This window comes from Crinia signifera, chromosome 8 (genome assembly GCF_055691185.1).
Source record: "Crinia signifera chromosome 8, ASM5569118v1, whole genome shotgun sequence".
NCBI classification, from domain to species: Eukaryota; Metazoa; Chordata; class Amphibia; order Anura; family Myobatrachidae; genus Crinia; species Crinia signifera.
The window spans coordinates 179,044,455-179,063,627 of record NC_139224.1 but is presented as its reverse complement, the minus strand read 5'-3'; the positions used below and the strand labels follow the sequence as shown (position 1 = coordinate 179,063,627).

Below are 19,173 nucleotides of genomic sequence, written 5' to 3'. Positions count from 1 at the left end.
CAATATCCGGAAAGGCCTTATGAGCCATTCAGTGTCAGAGCACTTCAAAGTAAAACACGGCAGTAATGAAAAACATATTAAAAGGTTTTTAGGAATCCAAGTCGCAAAAAACTCCTGGAAAGAGAAAAATGTGGAGAAAATTCTCGCCCAGAATGAAATGCGCTGGATTTTTAATTTAAATACCCTCACACCACATGGTCTCAATATCGATTTTGAGCTTAAGTGGTTTTTAGATTAATTTGATTTCGTTTAGTATTATATATATATATGTATTATCTGCTTTTTAATCATTTGTTTTATCTATTTATTCATTTTATATGGAATCAATCGGAACTGCACATCATATATGGCCACATCAGGGATGGACTTAGCCTGAATGAAGTAGGGCTTAGATTATAGATGTGGCCATAGAGGACGTTTTGCCCGAATATGTTGTCCTGCCAGCTTCCAAAATGGAGACTTGGGATTCACAAGAAATACCCTAATGAAGCTGAAAGTTCCGTTATATGTATGAATTACATTGAAGGATGTAAAGTCACCGGTGTCAATATAAACAAGAATCGCCAACTCTTAATGTGAAAATCATGTATTGTTATCTGAGAGTGAAATAAGTCGCAGTGGAACGCAAACAGGAAGCGCCTTGGAACGCAAAACGTCACATCCGGTGACGTAACTTCCGGGTTTGAACACTAAAAGACGCTGCGCAAACATCCTATGTTACTCTGTCCATTCATGTCCGCATGAAAGCGGAACTATAATGCGGAGGACTTGTATCCCTTACACATACAGGGAAAAGAATCTGTAGTGCACGCCTTGTAAAATGTCACTTCCGGAAAAACGGAGGTGTGCTGTACAGGTGATTTGGATTAGCCAATTACCTATGGTATAAAAACCCTGTCCTTCAGTGTGCTGGCATCCACATCTGAAGAAGGAACCTGATTCCGAAACATGTTATGAGGATGCCAACGCTCTGACGGGAGGACTCTGCTGTTACATCTGTGTATCCCCATCCAAAGCCTGTGCGGTGGTGCTTTCATTCCTGCTACCCGGGACCTACCATCTTTAGCACCCAGCCCACCGCACTTCCCTGGAATGGTGAGATAAGACATCAGATTTCCCCGTCGTATCCATTGTTAATGCACTTTGAAATATTTATGCATTTTCACTTTGGAAATTATCAAATGTACTGTTGCTGCACTTGCACTTTGTAATATCTGACTTCTGCATTTGCACTTTTAAATTGTAAATTTTATGTAAAATAAATCTTTGTTCTGGTAAATACTCCCAACTGTGGGTCCAGATCATTCACATATCCACTTTGGAAATATTTTGCGCCTAGCCTGTTTACCCAAACCCCTTTTTACCCCACCTACAGGGCCTGTGGAGCTGGTGTTAGTGTGTGTACCCCACCTACAGGGCCCGGGGAGCTGGTGTCAGCATGTGTACCCCACCTACAGGGCCCGGGGAGCTGGTGTCAGTGTGTGTACCCCACCTACAGGGCCAGGGGAGCTGGTGTCAGTGTGTGTACCCCACCTACAGGGCCCGGGGAGCTGGTGTCAGTGTGTGTACCCTACCTACAGAACCCGGGGAGCTGGTGTCAGCGTGTGTACCCCACCTACAGGGCCCGGGGAGCTGGTGTCAGTGTGTGTACCCCACCTACAGGGCCAGGGGAGCTGGTGTCAGTGTGTGTACCCCACCTACAGGGCCCGGGGAGCTGGTGTCAGTGCGTGTATCCCACCTACAGGGCCTGGACGGCAGCGCGTGTAAGCTACCTATAGGGCCCGGACGACAGCGTGTGTACCCCACCTACAGGGCCCGGACGTCAGCATGCATACCCTACCTACAGGGCCCGGACGTCAGCGTCTGTACCATACCTACAGGGCCCGGACGTCAGTGTGTGTACCCCACCTACAGGGCTCGGACGTCAGCATGTGTACCCCATCTACAGGGTCCGGACGTCAGTGTGTGTACCCCACCTACAGGGCCCGGACGTCAGCATGTGTACCCCACCTACAGGGCCCGGGGAGCTGATGTTAATGATGGGCGCACACACACACCCCACGCCATTGTCTGAATCTGACAATATCCTCAGCGACTTGCATGTATGTATCAATATGTACAATTACAATATGTATGTGGACAATATCGGGCAGTGTCTACAGTCAATATCGTTCTTCCGCGGCACTGATGATATAATTACCGATATCAGGAATCGTCCAGTGTGAACCCAGATCTCAGTGTTGGGATGGAATCTGCACTTATTGCCCCTCTCTATGTTTGGGGGCACCCCGTTAGTAATCATCTAATTGGAGAACACGGAATGTCAGTTACTGGAACCGTTCCCGGCCCGGCGTCCTGCTGTGTCTGTTATATAGAACTGAAGGGTGATAGAAAGGACGTCATTGTGTTTGCGCAGCGGGAACCGTGACATGTGCCACAGGCTCCCATCACAGGCCAGCACCTGGAGAAGAGGACGGTAATCCGGGGTAGGTATAAAGGGTCAAGCAGGGGGGTGGCCAACTGCCAGCTCCTCCGCAGTGACAGGAGCCAGGTGCTGCACATCACGCAGCGGGAACCGTGACATGTGCCGCAGGCTCCCATCACAGGCCAGCACCTGGAGAAGAGGACGGTAATCCGGGGTAGGTATAACGGGTCAAGCAGGGGGTGGCCGAGGCAGTTACACCCAACTGACAGCTACTCCGCAGTGACAGGAGCCAGGTGCTGCACATCGCGCAGCGGGAACCGTGACATGTGCCGCAGGCTCCCATCACAGGCCAGCACCTGGAGAAGAGGACGGTAATCCGGGGTAGGTATAACGGGTCAAGCAGGGGGTGGCCGAGGCAGTTACACCCAACTGACAGCTCCTCCGCAGTGACAGGAGCCAGGTGCTGCACATCGCACAGCAGAGTCTCCATGGACAGACCCGGGAATGCTGCACATGTATGCAAATGAAAAAGGGGGATGTCCCGTAATTTCACGCCCCATTCCCATGACATTTTTGGTCACATGCACTTTAGCACACCAGGTGTCACCGCCCCCCCCCCCCCCCCCCGGTACCGCTGTGTATTACATTATCATTTCATGGCTAGGGAGATTAAGATGAATTATTCCGGTTCTGTGTTACAGGATCAGATCGCCTCCGCGCCCTTATTGCTTATTATTAGCAGCTGCGCCGGGCGCACGGGGATCAGCAGCGGATTAGCTCCAGTTTTTCGCGGGGTCCATTTTCTCCAGATTCAGGTGGACGCCGTTCACAGATCGTAATATAAGCTGAGGTTGTTTTAGTGGTTCATTCTCCGGGTCCGGGTGTAACCGAAACCGCTGCAATGTCAGAGCGATCGCCACTTTCATCTCATTCATGGCGAAGTTCTGTCCGATGCAGTTCCTGGGAGCGAAAGAGCAGAGCATGTTATACACGGAGGCGGCATATGTGAGAAGCAGGACTGGACGCCTGGCGGCGGCGTATGTGAGAAGCAGGACTGGACGCCTGGCGGCGGTGTATGTGAGAAGCAGGACTGGACGCCTGGCGGTGTATGTGAGAAGCAGGACTGGACGCCTGGCGGCGGTGTATGTGAGAAGCAGGACTGGAAGCCTGGCGGCGGTGTATGTGAGAAGCAGGACTGGACGCCTGGCGGCGGTGTATGTGAGAAGCAGGACTGGACGCCTGGCGGCGGTGTATGTGAGAAGCAGGACTGGACGCCTGGCGGCGGTGTATGTGAGAAGCAGGACTGGATGCCTGGCGGCGGTGTATGTGAGAAGCAGGACTGGACGCCTGGCGGTGTATGTGAGAAGCAGGACTGGACGCCTGGCGGCGGTGTATGTGAGAAGCAGGACTGGAAGCCTGGCGGCGGTGTATGTGAGAAGCAGGACTGGACGCCTGGCGGCGGTGTATGTGAGAAGCAGGACTGGACGCCTGGCGGCGGTGTATGTGAGAAGCAGGACTGGACGCCTGGCGGCGGTGTATGTGAGAAGCAGGACTGGATGCCTGGCGGCGGTGTATGTGAGAAGCAGGACTGGACGCCTGCAGCATATGTGAGAAGCAGGACTGGACACCTGGCGGCGGTGTATGTGAGAAGCAGGACTGGACGCCTGGCGGCGGTGTATGTGAGAAGCAGAACTGGAGGCCTGGCAGGAACGCGTGGGAGGGTCCTGTACATGTATACTAGGTGCTACTGTACCTTCCGCCGGCGGAGAAGGGCAGGAACGCGTGGGAGTGTCTATATTACCGTGACTGAGTGCGGCTTTCGCTGCGGCCTGTACATGTATACTAGGTGCTACTGTACCTTCCGCCAGCGGAGAAGGGCAGGAACATGTGGGAGTGTCTATATTACAGCGACTGAGCGCGGCTTTCCCTGCGGCTTGTACATGTATACTAGGTGCTACTGTACCTTCCGCCAGCGGAGAAGGGCAGGAACATGTGGGAGTGTCTATATTACAGTGACTGAGCGCGGCTTTCCCTGCGGCCTGTACATGTATACTAGGTGCTACTATACCTTCCTCCGGCGGAGAAGGGCAGGAATGCGTGGGAGTGTATATATTACAGTGACTGAGCGCGGCTTTCCCTGCGGCTTGTACATGTATACTAGGTGCTACTATACCTTCCGCCGGCGGAGAAGGGCAGGAACGCGTGGCAGTTTCTATATTACAGTGACTGAGTGCGGCTTTCCCTGCGGCCTGTACATGTATACTAGGTGCTACTATACCTTCCGCTGGTGGAGAAGGGCAGGAATGCGTGGGAGTGTATATATTACAGTGACTGAGCGCGGCTTTCCCTGCGGCTTGTACATGTATACTAGGTGCTACTATACCTTCCGCCGGCGGAGAAGGGCAGGAACGCGTGGCAGAGTCTATATTACAGCGACTGAGCGCGGCTTTCCCTGCGGTCTGTACATGTATACTTGGTGCTACTGTACCTTCCGCCGGCGGAGAAGGACAGGAACGCGTGGGAGTGTCTATATTACAGCGACTGAGCGCGGCTTTCCCTGCGGCCTGTACATGTATACTAGGTGCTACTATACCTTCCGCTGGCGGAGAAGGGCAGGAATGCGTGGCAGTGTCTATATTACAGCGACTGAGCGCGGCTTTCCCTGCGGCCTGTACATGTATACTAGGTGCTACTATACCTTCCGCCGGCGGAGAAGGGCAGGAACGCGTGGGAGTGTCTCTTGGTCTGTTCTGGGGAAAACCTCAGGGGATCAAAGACCTAAATACAAAAACAATATGTTAGCTTATATATCATCATATGTGACGTATCCTTGTTGGATCAGGCAAATACTCTACAATTGATCATTTCATATGTGGCCACTGGGGGTCCCTGTTCTCCGCAGGTGATCTGTGCAGTGATAGGCTGCACATATATTTGCCATATTTATCATGGTTACATGCCAGGACCCTGTATGGGGTGTGAGGAAGAGCTGGTGATGCCCCATTACAGGATGGCACACTGTGGAGATCATCTGCCGAATATGGGGCCCATTCCAACATATTTGTTCGGGTCCAAATTGCCACCCCCCCCCCACGATGGTCAGCGTGTGGCGCCTGCACCCACCCCCACCCCTGTGAACGACTCTTAATATGTAGGTGCAGGGCATGTGAAAGGCGCCTCATCCTGCCCACCCTGGCCTGGGGTGCAGAGTTGCCTTGCACCAGCCCTGACCTTTTCATGTCGACATTTTGACCATTTGCCCTTTCCAATGTCAACCTTTTGACCCTGTGGTGCTATTGCCTGTTGGGGTGACCTGTCATTACCTCTGGGTCTTCCCACACGCTGGGGCATCTGTTGATAGAATAGATACTCAGGAGAACCACAGCACCTGCAGGTATGATGATGTATGATGATAGGGTACGGGACATGTTATATTATACAGTCATACATATTACACGTATGAGCTTTAATTATTCAGTGACTGACCTTTGGGCAGGCTCCGCCCATCGCAGAAGGTGATTGGCTGGCTGAGCTCGCGGCCCACTGCTGGTACCGGTGGATAGAGGCGCATGCTCTCCTTAATACACATGGTGGTGTACGGCATCTTCCCCAGATCCTCCCTGCTCACACACAGGACAAATAATATTATATATATATATATATATATATATATATATATATATATGTAAACAGTTTAAATAAAACTGAATGAAACGTCTCTAGCAGACTGTACTGCTCATTATTACATTTCTAACGTTGTCCGAGTGCCGCACCTCTATCTCCTATATATATATATATATATATATATATATATATATATATATATATATATATATATATATATATATATATATATATATATATATATATATATAAATTAATTTTTTTAATTAGTCTTATTGTGGTCACATTCTCTCATGCACCATGTTTTAACTAAGATTCCATAGCTTATGTTAACCATTTCCCTAGATGATTAGTGACAGGTGTGTTAGTAGCTGCTCACCTATAAAAGCAAAGTGTGCTGTGAGCGTCAGACCAGATAGCATGCCTGGAATCAAACATTGATGTGATAGCTATGTTACGATGCCTTGGCCTGGGTACCAGGGACAATGCGGGATCCAGGCGGAGAGATAACAGGGCGTGAGCCCACAGCCGGGACCACCGGTTAGGACGGCCACAGCGGATCCTACACTCTCTCTGTTGAGTCCCCGAGGCAGATGGCAAACCCCTGCGGAGCTAGGCTTCACCTGTGGCCGCCGCGTTCAAAGGAGCGAGTTAAGCCCGCTCCGACCCTGATGCAGCCAGGTCTTATGTGGGGACAAGGGGTAAGCGATCGCCACGGGGAACACTCAAGAGGATAAGCTGACTAAAGGACCTAACTGGGAACAGGCCCCTAACTGCCGGCACCAGGCCAAGACGGGGAGTGCGACCAAGTCGCAGACACCAGCGGATAGAAGGGAGTCCCCCCAAAAAACTCCAAAGGAACCGTGACTCCCAAAGCAGGGATCAGGATGAACGGTGACACTCCTGCCTAACCAGAACACTAGTGACAGTCGGGGGCGAGGGAACAACTACCAAAAGACAGGGACAACGAGACAAAAGAGGATAACCAAGGATAAACCCACGGAGGGGTTAGGCCGCGGAGGGCCAGGGAACCAAAGAAGGAAAAGACCTGAGCTCCACTGGAGCACTTACGTGACCCACGGAAGATGGAAGCTGTGGGTCCACGGCAGGCTCACAGGCTGAGGATGGAATACAGCAGAGGAGTCCAGGGAAATGCAGGAACACAGGAATCCAAAGGCAGACAGCAGCTGACAGGCTGGGAGACCCGGAGGACTGCAGCAAGGACTAACCACAAAGGATGCTGGGACCAAGGACCCAGGGGACCGGGGAGCAAAGCACACTGCTAGAGTAAGCAAAAGCTATAACCGGCGTCTGTGCCCAGCAGACGCCGGCTATTTATTCAAATTTCACGCCGCCTGACTGACAACCCTTTCCCACCAGGTTTATCTGGGAATTGATGAAAAAAGGCCCTCCTAAGGTTGGGCGAATGCAAATCTCCATCGGAAACCCAGGACCTCTCTTCGGGACCAAATCCCCTCCAGTGTACCAGAAACTGCAAGGAACCTCTCACAAGTCTAGAATCGAGGATCTTTTCCACGCGGAACTCCTGTTGCCCCTGCACCATCACTGGGGCGGAGCCATTCCTCAGTCTGCGAGGAAATCTCTGTGAAAACACCACTGGCTTAAGAAGCAAAGCATGAAAGGTACTCGAAATCCTGAGGGACTTAGGTAAAGCAAGACGGAATGCTACCGGATTAACCCTCCTGACAATCCGAAAAGGCCCAATGAATCGAGGCCCTAACCTTGCTGATGGTTGGTGAAGCTTTATATTACGGGTGGATAGCCACACCCAGTCACCAACTTTGAAAGAGCAAGGCCGTCTGGATTTGTCAGAGAATACCTTCTCTCTGAAAGAGGCTTCTTTAAGGGCCAAGTGGACTTTCCTCCATATGACTTTGAGGCGAGAGGCAGCTGTCGAAGAAGAGCCAGGGGCATTCGGTCCCAGAGAATTAGCCCGTGGATGGAATCCGTAGACTGCAAAAAAGGGCGACGTCTTAGAGGCCGAATGATGTGCGTTATTATACGCAAATTCGGCTAACGGCAGGACACTAACCCAGTCATTTTGAAGTTTGGAAACAAAGACCCTCAGATACTGCTTAAGAGACTGATTAAGACGCTCTGTTTGTCCATTGGCCTGTGGATGGAATGCGGAAGTGAGGCTGATCTTAACCTTCAAGGCAGCACAAAACATTCTCCAAAACTGAGCCACAAACTGTGGACCCCGGTCGGACACAATATCACTGGGAAATCCGTGCAAACGAAAAATGTGCTGAAGGAATAGCGTGGCCAGTTCTTTAGCCGAGGGTAACTGCCTTAAAGCCACGAAATGCGCCATCTTAGAAAATCTATCGACGACGACCCAAATGACTTGACAGTGTGATGAGACTGGAGCAAAGAGATAACTAGTCCAATACGCTGGGCCTCGGATGAGAATGAGCGTGTCTTGAGCCGAAAATACAACTTGCAGCTCTCACGAAAATTAAAAAAGGTTTTGCGGTCTCCAGAGAACCGATCAGGCAAGTTCATTTTGGGATCTGAACCCCCTGCGTCTGGAGGCCGCGTCCTCTGCTCTTGGGACGCTACCTTCAAGGACAACTCCCGGACCATCTGAGTAAGCCCTTGAAGCTGATCAGAAAACATCTGGGAAGGGGTACTCATAATACCAAATGACACAAATAACTACCCCTCCTGGTATTAGACAGAGGAGACCTGTCTTTATTCGGGCCGGTTATAATGTTACGATGCCTTGGCCTGGGTACCAGGGACAATGCAGGATCCAGGCGGAGAGATAACAGGGCGTGAGCCCACAGCCGGGACCACCGGTTAGGACGGCCACAGCGGATCCTACACTCTCTCTGTTGAGTCCCCGAGGCAGATGGCAAACCCCTGCGGAGCTAGGCTTCACCTGTGGCCGCCGCGTTCGAAGGAGCGAGTTAGGCCCGCTCCGACCCCGATGCAGCCAGGTCTTATGTGGGGACAAGGGGTAAGCGATCGCCACGGGGAACACTCAAGAGGATAAGCTGACTAAAGGACCTAACTGGGAACAGGCCCCTAACTGCCGGCACCAGGCCAAGACGGGGAGTGCGACCAAGTCGCAGACACCAGCGGATAGAAGGGAGTCCCCAAAAAACACTCCAAAGGAACCGTGACTCCCAAAGCAGGGATCAGGATGAACGGTGACACTCCTGCCTAACCAGAACACTAGTGACAGTCGGGGGCGAGGGAACAACTACCAAAAGACAAGGACAACGAGACAAAAGAGGATAACCAAGGATAAACCCACAGAGGGGTTAGGCCACGGAGGGCCAGGGAACCAAAGAAGGAAAAGACCTGAGCTCCACTGGAGCACTTACGTGACCCACGGAAGATGGAAGCTGTGGGTCCACGGCAGGCTCACAGGCTGAGGATGGAATACAGCAGAGGAGTCCAGGGAAATGCAGGAACACAGGAATCCAAAGGCAGACAGCAGCTGACAGGCTGGGAGACCCGGAGGACTGCAGCAAGGACTAACCACAAAGGATGCTGGGACCAAGGACCCAGGGGACCGGGGAGCAAATCACACTGCTAGAGTAAGCAAAAGCTATAACCAGCGTCTGTGCCCAGCAGACGCCGGTTATTTATTCAAATTTCGCGCGGCCTGACTGGCGTCAGGCGCGCGCGTTACTGGCCGCCGGGCGGAAGCTCGGGGACGTTGCCTAGCAACGCCCCGACGCTTAGCCTCAGAGTGAGGCTTGGGACGCTGCCCGGCAACGTCCCCCGCCGCGTCAGATGACGCTGCGTCCGCAGCGTCAGATGACACAGTACTCGCCGTCCGTCCGGGTGCAGGGACACCCGGACGGCGTGCAACAAGCTATGTGTATTGTAGCCATTTTCAGCGATAGTGTTAGGACCTGCAGATAGGTGGGGTCCCGTGAAGGAGGCTGCAGGCTTAAATGCATTGATCAATTCATGAACCAAATCTCCACTATTTATTATCAGTTAATTTAGTTTGTGCAGAGCCCCTACAATGTCTGTTTAAACAATGTGGTCACAAGCCATAGGGCACCCCAAAACTAGGAAAGGTGAGTGCCGATGTTAAGTGTATATATTATATATATATATATATATATATATATATATATATATATATATATATATATAGGTAGAGGTGTAGGCCTGGCACTCCTCCAGCAGCATAGGTTACCCAGGTGCCTTCCGGGATGGCAAGGTACAGATTGATAGAAGAGACAACAGCGGCACTCTGGGAATTTTTTTGAAAAACCTATATTTAGCAAAAAATAGCTTCCAACGTTTCGGGGTATATGACACCCCTTTGTCAAGGATAATTGTGCAATAATGTGCACAATTATTATTGCACAATTATCCTTGACAAAGGGGTGTCATATACCCCGAAACGTTGGAAGCTATTTTTTGCTAAATATACATTTTTCAAAAAAATTCCCAGAGTGCCGCTGTTGTCGCTTCTATCTATCTATCTATCTATTTATATATATATATATATATATATATATATATATATATATATATATATATAATTATTTTTTTCTTTTATTTATTTATTTATATTTTAGGGCGGAGTGAAAAAATTGAAATTGAGAAATTCAAAATCGGCTAGTGTGGAAAAGTTGTAACTTGACCTGAATAAGAAACGTACAAAAGCATTTTGATCTGAGTCAACATCTTTTGTTCTGGTGAGAGACCTAAAGTTTCACTTTTTAGGTGAAAATAATGAAACATATGAAGGGGTGTGGTATAAATACCCGACGGTCGGGATTCAGATGTCGGAATCCCGACTGCACAGCGGGGGGAGCGCAATGAAGCCCCTTGTGGGGTCGCTGAGCTCGCCACGCTGCGGGCATGGTGGCTCATGTCTTATACCGCTTTCACATTGCCAAAATGTTTTAAAACCCGGTAGTTTGAAACGGTATATAAAACGGGTCTGAGCCTTCACATTGCAGTAGATTACCATTTTAAATACCGTTTAAGTACCATTCACATCAGTAAACCGGTTTAATCCCCTGAACACGTTTCAAGGCAGAATGCAGGGGACAGCCTATCACAGGTCTGTAGTCTGTTGTTATTACTAAATACCGTTTCAGAGCCATTCTCACTGCATAGAAAATGGCTCTGAAACGTGTAGGACTCTGCTTTTTAAATGTTTTGAAATACTGGTTATCTTTAACCGGTAAATCAACTCTGGCGCTTTCCCACTGCAGCCTTAAACGTGTTGAAATGTGCAATATACCGTTTAACAAGTGCGGTGTGAAAGGGGGATTAGAGTGGTTCATTAATATACTTTAGCATAGTAAGAGAGAGTACGAGCTTGTCCTAATGCAAAGTGACTGACTTTGGCAGGAGAAAAAATCCCTGATAATTGACGCATTTTCATGGTCACAATTGTGAATATTGTGTGTTTTCTCCTGAACGTGTTTATAATAGAAGAAGCACAAATACCCTAAATGGAATTTCAGTGACACTGTGTGAAATATAACACTGCATAATGGCCCTTAATCAGACCTGATCGCAGGACAAATTTGTTCTCAAAATGGGCAAAAAAATGCTGCACTAGGTGGGGCAGATGTAACGTGTGCAGAGAGAGTTAGATTTGTGTGAGTTATTTTGTTTCTGTGCAGGGTAAATACTGGCTGCATTATTTTTACACTGCAATTTAGATTTCAGTTTCAACACACCCCACCCAAATTTAACTCTCTCTGCACATGTTACATCTGCCCCACCTGCAGTGCAGCTTTTTTTGCCCATTTTGAGAACAAATTTGTACTGCGATCAGATCTGAATAAGGGCCAAAAGGCAGTGACACAACAGTTCACAAAAAAAGCCCCATTACCTTTTCACTGGTAATGTCCGACCAACCTTCTATATCACAGGACATTAGCACATATGGAGTAAAGCTGATTATATTTTTCGCAACCTTATATGAAGTTAGGAATGTTTTGTGATAGTAATGCCAATCAAGTATAAAAAAAAATCCCTGCACTGTTTTTTAAATCTTTTTTGGAGCACTGTGAGTGCACTATGTTTTGTCTTATCAATAACAGTGTTTTGCTAATTCCATCCCAGTGAGGAGGTAATTTATGCTGCTCTCTTTGCAGTGCATATACAAAGATAGACAATCCTGTGTACATAAGAAATAACTGTTGCAGTCTGTTATTGAAAAACAGTAACTGTTACAATAATGTAGCTTTCACATCACACTTTTAAAACGGTATATTGCCGTTTTTTTGCCTTTAAAAACGTTTAAGGCTGCAGTGTGAAAGTGTCATAGTTGAAATACCATTTAAAGTTAACTGGTATTTCAACACGTTTAAAAAGCAGAGTCCTACCCGTTTTAAAGCCAATTCAGAGCCGTTTTTTGTGCTGTCTGAATGGCACTGAAATGGTATTTAGTAAAAAATAAAGGTTAGAGCACTGTGATAGGCTGTCCCTTGTCTTGTGTCCCTTCCCTGAACCAGGAAATAAGCTGTGGGTAGAAACGTGTTCAGAGGTTAAACGGCTTGACTGGTGATGTGAATGGTACTTAAACGGTATTTTTAAATGGTAATCTGCTGCAATATGAACACTAGACCCGTTTAAAATACCATTTAAAATTACAGTTTTTCAAAACGTTTCAAAATGTTTTATGTGATGTGAAAGCTACATAAGTATTACAAGTAAAGCTGTGTACACACCATTACAGTGTAAACCGTCTAATGTATCATTTTAGATATCACTTCTGTTTATTGACAGAAAAACAGTTTTGCATCCCCTATGCTGGGAACATGATTCGGCTGCATTACGGCATATAATTATGCCAAAGATTAGCCAATATATTAACAGTTAAATACGTTGAAGTGTATTTTCAGACTGTTTTTCAGACCAATTCATTTTTAAAATAAACTGCCACAAGTAAAGACAATAAACAGAAGTGTATAAAATCCTTCACCTGAAGAACAGAGTGTAATACATTGTTACTGACCTTACTGGAGCATTCAGTAAAGAGTTTGTTGGACATTAGAAGACACTGACAGGGCTTAAAGTGCAGGGCTTAATGTGGTCCCCCTCCTAGACCAGTGTCATGGAATTTGTGCCCTACCTCCCATAAAGGGACACTTTACCCGGATGTAGTGCCCTTGATTCATATTAAATCACACAGTAGTGCCCCTTATACACATAATGTACACAGTTGTGCTACTTATACACATCTGTCTTTGTCACTCCAGCAGCTCACTGTCCATGTTCTTCAGTAGCTCCATGCCCTGTGTCCCTCCAGCAGCTTCCCCACCTCTTTGTCCCTCCAGCCCTCTATCACCCTGTCTTCAGCATGCACAGAGCCTGCTCCTCTTAGTGGCACTTCTTCACTTCAGTGGCGGTGATGGCATGACATCACATACGCCTTGCCAGAAGAAATATCTAGGACAGGCTTTTCTGTTGGAATTACTGTTCAGGGCTGTGATAGAGGTGGAACTCAGTTCCCTCTACCATTAGAGGTGGTGGAACTCACTTCCACCCAGTTCCCCCTCACTTTAACCCCTGGACACAGGTGTGCATTATACTATTAAGAGCAAACAAAAAGTTTTTTTTCTTGGTCACTTTAATTACAGAGCATTCTCTCCAAAAAAAAAAAGTTCAGGAGAAAACACCATATTCACAATTGTGACCATGAAAAATGGGTCAATTATCAGGTATTTTTTCTCCCGCCAGTCAGTCACTTTGCACTAGGACAAGCTCGTACTGTTTTTTACTATGCTAAAGTATATTAATGAACCACTCTAAGACATCCTGACATAATATAACTAGATCGGAGCTTCTTCATAGGTTTCGTTAATTTTAGCTAAAAAGCAAAACTTTAGGTCTCTTGCCAGAACAGAAGATGTTGTCTCAGATCAAAAAGCTTTTGTACGTTGCTTATTCAGGTCAAGTCACAACTTTTCCACACTAGCCGATAAGGTGCCCACAGACGCTACAATTGTACTGTGCTATGCGTTTTTGTCTGTACAATGGTTCTATACAATTTTTCTTTCAGCTTGCGATGCAATGTGCACTTGGATGCATGCGATGTGATGTGATGAACCCATGTTTGTAATGTTAAATTTCAGATGTAGTCTAAAAAGTACGTGCAGCACGTACTTTTTTAGACATACAATTTTAGACATACAGCATCGCAGAAGCCCATAAACACCATCCAATAATTGTACATAAGATGCAATTTGTGCTTAAAAAGTACAAAACGCATTCGATAATTGATGCGTCTGTGGGCACCTATACTGAATTTCTCAATTTCAATTTTTTCACTCTGCCCTAATATATATATATATATATCTTTCTTTCTCTTTTGCACAATCACTGATGCACTTTCGATGTCCGTCCTGATGAATAGGCTGACAAGCCTTGAAACGTTGATGTAATGTGACAACGATTTGTTTTTTTTGTACCACTAAAAATGTATCTACAAGCCCAGAGAGTGCCGCTCATTATTCCCAGGGTAACCTGGGGTAGTTGTGGTCTGCATATCAAAATTCTGTGAAGGCACCCCGGCAAGTGTACCTTTATCCAACAACAAACCTGGATATATATATATATACACACACACATAAACACACACACACACACACACACACATACACTGTACATACATATAGTATATATAGCCGAAGAGGTGCCTCGTTACCAGTCTGACCCTAGAGAGACACTCCTGGTATTAGTGCAATGAGGCTGTGATAAAGGACACCTGTGAGGCAGCACACAGGGCTCTTCCCCAATCTGTCACATACTGGCCTCTGGCTGCTCTACGTCCTCTGTGCTACAGAACTACTCATTATTTGCACTTGCATCCCCTCCACCCAGCTTTCTGACCTCGCCTATGATTCTTACCTGTGCTCGTTACCTGCATGCCCTGACCTTGGCTGTGCTTCTAACCTGTGCTTGTTACCTGCCTGCCCTGACCTTGGCTATGCTTCTTACCTGTGCTTGTTACCTGCCTGCCCTGACCTTGGCTATGCTTCTCACCTGTGCTTGTTAGCTGCCTGCCCTGACCTTGGCTGTGCTTCTAACCTGTGCTTATTATCTGCCTGCCCTGACCTTGGCTGTGCTTCTTACCCTGTGCTTGTTACCTGCCTGCCCTGACCTAGACTATGCTTCTTACCCGTGCTTGTTACCTGCCTGCCCTGACCTTGGCTGTGCTTCTAACCTGTGCTTATTATCTGCCTGCCCTGACCTTGGCTGTGCTTCTTACCCTGTGCTTGTTACCTGCCTGCCCTGACCTTGGCTATGCTTCTTACCCTGTGCTTGTTACCTGCCTGCCCTGACCTTGGCTGTGCTTCTAACCTGTGCTTGTTATCTACCTGCCCTGACCTTGGCTGTGCTTCTAACCTGTGCTTGTTACCTGCCTGCCCTGACCTTGGCTATGCTTCTTACCCTGTGCTTGTTATCTGCCTGCCCTGACCTTGGCTATGCTTTTTACCCATGCTTGTTATCTGCCTGCCCTGGCTATGCTCCTTACCTGTGCTTGTTATCTGCCTGCCCTGGCTATGCTTCTTACCTGTGCTTGTTATCTGCCTGCCCTGGCTATGCTTCTTACCTGTGCTTGTTATCTGCCTGCCCTGACCTTGGCTGTGCTTCTTACCCTGTGCTTGTTACCTGCCTGCCCTGACCTTGGCTATGCTTCTTACCCTGTGCTTGTTATCTGCCTGCCCTGACCTTGGCTGTGCTTCTAACCTGTGCTTGTTATCTGCCTGCCCTGACCTTGGCTGTGCTTCTAAACCCACCTGGTTGGAATAGAACTCTTAGCCCCAGCACTGAGATGTGGCCATTCTAAGCACTGTCCTACCATGCTAGGCAAACAAGCCCTTTAAACATTATCATTTATAAAAAGAAAGGCCGGCGGATTCTCACCACTCCACGGTGTTCCTCTTCCCCAGGACCTCCCGGATCTCCTCCCGGCATTTCTCCTGGTGCTCCGAGTACTTGGCCATACAATATAATGTCCAGGAGATGCCGCTTGCTGTGGTATCATGCCCCTCAAACATGAACGTGTCCACCTCTGCCCGCAGGTCCTCATCAGACAGGCCCTGACCATGCTCATCCTGGAAATGAAAGTGTTGCTCGTCAAGTGTCTGGTCCAATAAATAATGACCTCACCATCATCTTTTCTGCAGTCCCCTGTTGTGATAATATAATTATCCATTATCTGGCACCACAAGGGGTCTCCCGAGCATACAGTGCATACAAGTGCAGTGCATACAAGTGCAGTGCCTCATATAGTTCATACAAGTGCAGTGCCTCATACAGTGCATACAAATGCCGTGCCTCATACAGTGCATACTAGAGCAGTGCCTCATACAGTGCATACAAGTGCAGTGCCTCATACAGTGCATACTAGTGCAGTGCCTCATACAGTGCATACTAGTGCAGTGCCTCATACAGTGCATAATACAGTGCATACAAGTGCAGTGCCTCATACAGTGCATACAAGTGCAGTGCCTCATACAGTGCATACAAGTGCAGTGCCTCATACAGTGCATAATACAGTGCATACAAGAGCAGTGCCTCATACAGTGCATACAAGTGCAGTGCCTCATACAGAGCATACAAGTGCAGTGCCTCATACAGTGCATACAAGTGCAGTGCCTCATACAGTGCATAATATAGTGCATACAAGTGCAGTGCCTCATACAGTGCATACAAGTGCAGTGCCTCATACAGTGCATACAAGTGCAGTGCCTCAAACAGTGCATACAAGTGCAGTGCATACAAGTGCAGTGCCTTATACAGTTCATACAAGTGCAGTGCCTCATACAGTGCATACAAGTGCAGTGCCTCATACAGTGCATACAAGTGCAGTGCCTCATACAGTGCATAATACAGTGCATACAAGTGCAGTGCCTCATACAGTGCATACAAGTGCAGTGCCTCATACAGTGCATACAAGTGCAGTGCCTCATACAGTGCCTACAAGTGCAGTGCCTCATACAGTGCATACAAGTGCAGTACAGTGCATACAAGTGCAGTGCACTCATATAGTGTATACAAGTGCAGTGCCTCATACAGTGCATACAAGTGCAGTGCCTCATACAGTGCATACAAGTGCAGTACAGTGCATACAAGTGCAGTGCACTCATACAGTGCATACAAGTGCAGTGCCTCATACAGTGCATACAAGTGCAGTGCCTCATACAGTGCATACAAGTGCAGTGCCTCATACAGTGCCTACAAGTGCAGTGCCTCATACAATGCATACTAGTGCAGTGCCTCATACAGTGCATACAAGTGCAGTGCCTCATACAGTGCCTACAAGTGCAGTGCCTCATACAGTGGATACAAGTGCAGTGCCTCATACAGTGCATACAAGTGCAGTACAGTGCATACAAGTGCAGTGCACTCATATAGTGTATACAAGTGCAGTGCCTCATACAGTGCATACAAGTGCAGTGCCTCATACAGTGCATACAAGTGCAGTACAGTGCATACAAGTGCAGTGCACTCATACAGTGCATACAAGTGCAGTGCCTCATACAGTGCATACAAGTGCAGTGCCTCATACAGTGCATACAAGTGCAGTGCCTCATACAGTGCATACAAGTGCAGTGCCTCATACAGTGCCTACAAGTGCAGTGCCTCATACAATGCATACTAGTGCAGTGCCTCATACAGTGCATACAAGTGCAGTGCCTCAAACAGTGCATACAAGTGCAGTGCCTCATACAGTGCATACAAGTGCAGTGCCTCATACAGTGCATACAAGTGCAGTACAGTGCATACAATGCAGTGCACTCATACAGTGCATACAAGTGCAGTGCCTCATACAGTGCATACAAGTGCAGTGCATACAAGTGCAGTGCCTCATACAGTGCATACAAGTGCAGTGCCTCATACAGTGCAGTGCCTCATACAGTGCCTACAAGTGCAGTGCCTCAAACAGTGCATTCAAGTGCAGTGCCTCATACAGTGCATACAAGTGCAGTGCCTCATACAGTGCATACAAGTGCAGTGCCTCATACAGTGCATACAAGTGCAGTGCCTCATACAGTGCATACAAGTGCAGTACAGTGCATACAAGTGCAGTGCCTTATACAGTGCATACAAGTGCAGTGCATACAAGTGCAGTGCCTCATACAGTGCATACAAGTGCAGTGCCTCATACAGTGCATACTAGTGCAGTGCCTCATACAGTGCATACAAGTGCAGTACAGTGCATACAAGTGCAGTGCACTCATATAGTGTATACAAGTGCAGTGCCTCATACAGTGCATACAAGTGCAGTGCCTCATACAGTGCATACAAGTGCAGTACAGTGCATACAAGTGCAGTGCACTCATACAGTGCATACAAGTGCAGTGCCTCATACAGTGCATACAAGTGCAGTGCCTCATACAGTGCATACAAGTGCAGTGCCTCATACAGTGCCTACAAGTGCAGTGCCTCATACAATGCATACTAGTGCAGTGCCTCATACAGTGCATACAAGTGCAGTGCCTCAAACAGTGCATACAAGTGCAGTGCCTCATACAGTGCATACAAGTGCAGTGCCTCATACAGTGCATACAAGTGCAGTGCCTCATACAGTGCATACAAGTGCAGTGCCTCATACAGTGCATACAAGTGCAGTACAGTGCATACAAGTGCAGTGCCTCATACAGTGCATACAAGTGCAGTGCATACAAGTGCAGTGCCTCAAACAGTGCATTCAAGTGCAGTGCCTCATACAGTGCATACAAGTGCAGTGCCTCATACAGTGCATACAAGTGCAGTGCCTCATACAGTGCATACAAGTGCAGTGCCTCATACAGTGCATACAAGTGCAGTACAGTGCATACAAGTGCAGTGCCTCATACAGTGCATACAAGTGCAGTGCATACAAGTGCAGTGCCTCATACAGTGCATACAAGTGCAGTGCCTCATACAGTGCATACTAGTGCAGTGCCTCATACAGTGCATACAAGTGCAGTGCCTCAAACAGTGCATACAAGTGCAGTGCCTCATACAGTGCATACAAGTGCAGTGCCTCATACACTGCATACAAGTGCAGTGCCTCATACAGTGCATACAAGTGCAGTGCCTCATACAGTGCATACACGTGCAGTACAGTGCATACAAGTGCAGTGCCTCATACAGTGCATACAAGTGCAGTG

At 48.0% G+C, this 19,173-nt stretch overlaps 1 protein-coding gene across 4 annotated transcripts in view; it reads right to left on the bottom strand.

Annotated features, from left to right (window-relative positions):
* Nucleotides 1-1,337: 1,337 nt before the first annotated feature.
* LOC146026858 (cytochrome P450 4B1-like) overlaps nt 1,338-19,173 on the bottom strand; it is a 100,015-nt gene continuing 82,179 nt past the window's right edge. Inside the window, exons 8-13 of one of the 4 annotated variants that reach the window (XR_014454558.1) lie at nt 15,938-16,128; nt 5,912-6,045; nt 5,749-5,813; nt 5,124-5,203; nt 2,011-3,385; nt 1,338-1,976 (exon numbers count right to left, since the gene is read on the bottom strand). Coding sequence is in view for 1 of the 4 variants with exons in the window: in XM_083157904.1 (XP_083014030.1) it covers nt 3,199-3,385; nt 5,124-5,203; nt 5,749-5,813; nt 5,912-6,045; nt 15,938-16,128 (657 nt within the window). In the remaining 3 variants the exon portion in view is untranslated. Of the gene's footprint in view, nt 4,022-4,053; nt 5,204-5,748; nt 5,814-5,911; nt 6,046-15,937; nt 16,129-19,173 lie in introns of all 4 variants that reach the window. The other 3 variants (XM_083157904.1, XR_014454559.1, XR_014454560.1) reach the window with 3 other exon arrangements.